The 5,000-nt window shown below is 37.2% G+C and overlaps 1 protein-coding gene and 1 long non-coding RNA gene across 2 annotated transcripts in view; one reads left to right on the top strand and one right to left on the bottom strand.

Moving 5' to 3' along the window:
- Positions 1-5,000, bottom strand: part of LOC136825451 (putative iroquois-class homeodomain protein irx-1) — a 204,381-nt gene that overhangs the window by 25,556 nt on the left and 173,825 nt on the right. The window contains 1 exon segment of the mRNA XM_067081923.1: positions 874-1,012. Coding sequence (XP_066938024.1) covers positions 874-1,012 — 139 coding nt within the window.
- LOC136825452 (uncharacterized) overlaps positions 1-5,000 on the top strand; it is a 236,904-nt gene that overhangs the window by 180,375 nt on the left and 51,529 nt on the right. The window lies entirely within an intron of this gene.

Below are 5,000 nucleotides of genomic sequence, written 5' to 3'. Positions count from 1 at the left end.
TACCATATAAGTACAAAGACAACAAATTTGCGTACTGTGTACAGTGGATTTAGCACATCACCACATTGAAGCCTAAGGAACGCAGACTAAAAAACAAATTGTTAACATACAAAACTAAGAATAAACTCAGCATATTTGCAAACATCATCAGTCATACAGACACGCACCTGTAAGGAGAACAGGACTTGGGTTCTTCTAAAAGGAGAGATGAAACAAAAATAACGAAACAGGTTAAAAGTATAAATCTGAATAAAAATTAAAATATTAACTCAAAAGTTCTTTAATGAAAATACGCGCGCTCACTCACACTCACTACCAAACTCACATATGATATATACATATATATATATATATATATATATATATATATATATATATATATATATATATATATATATATATATATATATATATATATATATATATATATATATATATATATGCATGCGCGTGATTTTGGCTAGCACAGAAATTAACCATTTTTATCCAAGGACTAACGCATTTGTGCGTTTCGCTTAGATGTTATTTCTCTACAGTGGTCAGTAGTTTTTTTTTTAGCAATTTTTCGGAATTATTATGCAATCTTATGGATTTATCTTTAATACGTTTTGAATCTAACATATCCAAAGTAGGGGAATGGAGCTCAATAAAATGTCAAACTAAGACAATACGAAATCATTTGTTAGTAAATTTAGTCAACTGCTGCTTAACATAGAAAACATCCATCATATTGACAACTAAGACACGTTAACATTGCATTAGACATTGATAAAGCAGAAAAGACCAGGGGTGAAAAAATAATAAAAACTGAGAAGCATTACTCGAAATAAACAGAAAATCATGCAGGTAATTTGGGTTGTTTCTCCCTTTTACCTTTTTTCCTCTCACCATCATGTTCGTCATCTTTATCGTCGTCGTCATCGTCATCATCGTCGGTCTTGTTGCGAGGTTCCCACGTCATCTTGTTCTCTTTCTTTAGCCGCCGCCGAGCGTTGGCGAACCATGTGGAGACCTGCGGAAGGAAGAAGCATCGCCAATGAGCACCTGTTGGAGGAGGAACTGAGAATGTGCATTGGTAGAATGACGTATCGAGAATATGCAATGTTAGAAAGACGTATCGAGAATAAGCAGTTAGAAAGTCGTATCGAGAATATGCATTGGGAGAAAGACGTGCCGAGAATATACGCTGATAAGTTGTGTCATGAAGAAAGAGAGTTGTAAGGGGAAGGCATTGAAAATGGACAGGGGAACGTGGGAGCATGAGAATGAGCATTAATACGAGGAACTACAGTATCTAGAATAAGCATCAATAGAAAGAAACGTCGCAAATTGGCACTGGAAAGAGAAAACATAATAAATATGCATAGGCGGCAAGAGTATTGAGAGAAAGAGTGCAAGGGGGAACTACGAATAATAAGCACAAATAGGAATAAGCAGCGGAAGTGGACCTACCGAGAATAAGCACTAGTATGATGAAGTAACGGAAGTTGGAACTAACGACAGTAAGTATTGTTAGGATGAAAAATCGGAAGAAGATCTGTCAGAATAAGCGTCAGCAGGAGGTAGAACCAGAGGGTAGCACCACTGAGAATAGGCATTGGTAGAAGTGCCGAAGGGGAAAACGGAGAATAAATATTCGAAGTATGAAGCCCCGAGAATAACATTGGAAAGAGGGAGAAACGAGAATAAACAAGTAAAAAATGCGCTGAAGTTTCTTCGGCGCAATCGGAGGTTTCTGTACAGTCGCTACAGCGTATATCAAGGCCACCGAAAATAGATCTATCTTTCGATGGTCTCGGTATGATGCTGTATGAGCCACGGTCCATGAAACTTTAACCAAGGCCCGTGGTGGCCTATCTTATATCGTTACCAGAAACACGATTATGTCTAACTTTAACCTTAAATAAAAGAAAAAAATACTGAGGCTAGAGGGCTGCAGTTTGGTATGTTTGATGATTGGAGGGTGGATGATCAACATACCAACTTGCAGCCCTCTATCCTGAGTAGTTTTTAAGATCTGAGGGCGGACAGAAAAACCTGCGGACCGACAGACAAAGCCGGCACAACAGTTTTCTTTTACAGAAAACTAAAAGGGGACGTATGATGCCTTTTATCGTCACGAGAATAAGTATATGAATGTCATGCATACTTTTCGTTATCATGGAGAATATCCAACAATGCCAAAATATAAGAGATAATTATAAAGTTCGAACTAGAGAAGAGTCGATCAAGCAGACAGTCGACTAGAGAAACAAAAGGGAGTGGTGTTACGTGTTTGATTTTAAATGTTAGATCTTATAATCACAGTCGAGATAGATTTTAAGTAGTAGACTTAGACACAGAGAAAATATGCATTTACGGTTTTGAGAGAGAGAGAGAGAGAGAGAGAGATAAGGAATCCAAAGTAGGAGTGCATGTACGGAAATGTGTTCTGACCTTAAAATTCACTCAAATCTCAATAAATTCGAAAGCTTTTCGATTTAAATATCTGAACCCGACCTTCTGTGCAATAAGGGTCTGGTGTTAAACCGGTGACGATCCCAAGCGCTTTCTGGCTTAAATTGAGAGGCCGCTGAAGTAGCTGTCTTAGTTACGGAAGATATCATCAATCTTAAGCGAATTAGGAAGTTGGTCATTTAGAGCATTAGTTTTCAGCGATGCGGGTGAATAAATTTTACCAGATTTAAATTCTTGCGTTACACCCAATAAAGAGTAGAGAGAGAGAGAGAGAGAGAGAGAGAGAGAGAGAGAGAGAGGCGACATTTTCGGAGACTTGTGTAAGAGGAGAAATAGAAAGTCAGAGAGAATTAACAATCGCGAGGCATTCGTGACCATTGGGTTTTAACTAAGGACCGCTAGTAGTCCAGGGAAGTATAAACACGACCAAATCTACGTTCATCGCGATCATTTGGCCAGGTAAACACCCGCGAATTCCCCCACAGATAAAATCCCCCGTTGCGAACTCTTAGCTTTCTTTAGCTGATCCCTTTAGCTTTAACGGGCGATCATAAACACGAGCTACAAAGCGAAGGAAACGAGATTATCTCGCTCGTTTTAACGAAGGGCGGCTCTCTTGTTCACGCCATCCACCACCCTGAAAGCAGTTTCTCTCTCTCTCTCTCTCTCTCTCTCTCTCTCTCTCCGCTTCAGAAATATTGTTGTTGTGACATTTCAGAGGATACAATCTGCATGTATCTAATTTGTTAACGTTTGACATTTAGATAAAATTTTTAAATTTAGATACAGGTTAACGTATAAAAATTATAAAAAAAAATTTTACTCTCTCTCTCTCTCTCTCTCTCTCTCTCTCTCTCTCTCTCTCTCTCTCTCTCTCTCTCTCTCTGTGTGTGTGTTTTTGTGTGTGTGTGTGCAGCAATAGAATTTTAAAAATATTGTAAAAAGCCTTGATATTCGTCCAGTTTCTTTCGCTTTTAGAACTTTGTTGTTCAGACATTTTTAACCCTTGCATTTCAATCAGAAGATATTTGCCATTTCTTCAGAATTGTTACATCGGCAATTTATTTTTATTGTGATAAATCTGTTACTTTTTATAAGTTTTCAGCTGCACAAATTTATTATTTTTTATAGTTTTCAATTACATTTTCTAAAAAGGTACGGTGATTTGAAAAAACAAAGTCAAAATTAATGAGCAGATTAAAGATCGTTTTTGTGTAACCTCTCTCTCTCTCTCTCTCTCTCTCTCTCTCTCTCTCTCTCTCTCTCTCTCTCTCTCTCTCTCTCTCCATATGCAAATGCAAACTAGGACTCGGGGTTAATTCAGCAGGACAGCCCCTGCATCTGAAACCTGACCGTAATAGATTAGGTTGGCGAAACTATTTATAACTGAATGCGTGTGCATAAACTGACACCTTTATTTATGGGGACTAAACAAAACTCTATGGCACATTTGCCACCATGTATAGTGCAAGAGTAGATACGCTTTTACACACACACACACACACACACACACACACGCGCCCACGCACACACACATACAGTATATATTATATATATACATACATAAATAGTTATATGTATGTATATATATACATACACACACACACACACACACACATATATATATATATATATATATATATATATATATATATATATATATATATATATATATATATATATATATATATATATATATATATACATATACACCCCATTCCGGTTTAATCCGACTTTACGATTGTAGACGCCTTTGATGTTATCTCTTTTGCTACGCATATTGACTTTCGCTATCTAAATGAATCGGCCATTATTTCCATCTTCACAGGTATGTCAGGGAGGAAACATAATCCCGTTTTCTGTTGACAGCAATAGAAAACGAAGTCTTGTCCAACTTCGGCCTAAAGCATCTTCAAAGAAGTTTTAATTCTTTATCAGATAAGTTCGTAACAGCGATTGTGGTCTTTTTCCTTCTTTGTTTAAGTGTGTCTGTGTGTATTATTTTATCCGCCGAGAATTAAGACATTCGGCAATTAGTGGCGAGTGTTTGTGTATGTGCCTGGTGTTGTTTGCTGCTGATGGGCTGATAACACCCTACATCTTTAGGATGCTGGTTTAGGAGAAGACATTAATTCGAGATAAAAACGGGGGTTGGGAAAGCAGAATGTTTAAAGAAAACACTGAGTGTAGAGTTACTGAAATTCTTGAACAGAAACAAAACAATAAATAGAAAAATAGATTATGGCAATGCCTAAAAAAAAAAAAAAAACAGAGAAAATAAAGAGCATGTCCGACGTCATGGAAACGAATAGAAAAATGTTAATAAAAAGGCAGCTAACATGAATGTAGATAGATACCTGGAAGAAAGCCATGTGCGACAATCCGGAGCTCATACGTTATATTAGTTGTCTGGCTGAATATGAATAGTTTTTTTTACACTTTTGTTTGTAGTATGCTGGATCAGTTTGCTTTTAGTGAACCGCTAAACGAGAGAGATGGAAAGGTGGGATGAAGGGAGAGTGAGGTGAAGGAGTATCGGATGG

The sequence above is a fragment of the Macrobrachium rosenbergii genome, chromosome 37, assembly GCF_040412425.1.
Source record: "Macrobrachium rosenbergii isolate ZJJX-2024 chromosome 37, ASM4041242v1, whole genome shotgun sequence".
NCBI classification, from domain to species: Eukaryota; Metazoa; Arthropoda; class Malacostraca; order Decapoda; family Palaemonidae; genus Macrobrachium; species Macrobrachium rosenbergii.
The sequence above is the reverse complement of the archived record's forward strand: the minus strand, read 5'-3'. Positions and strand labels throughout refer to the sequence as shown.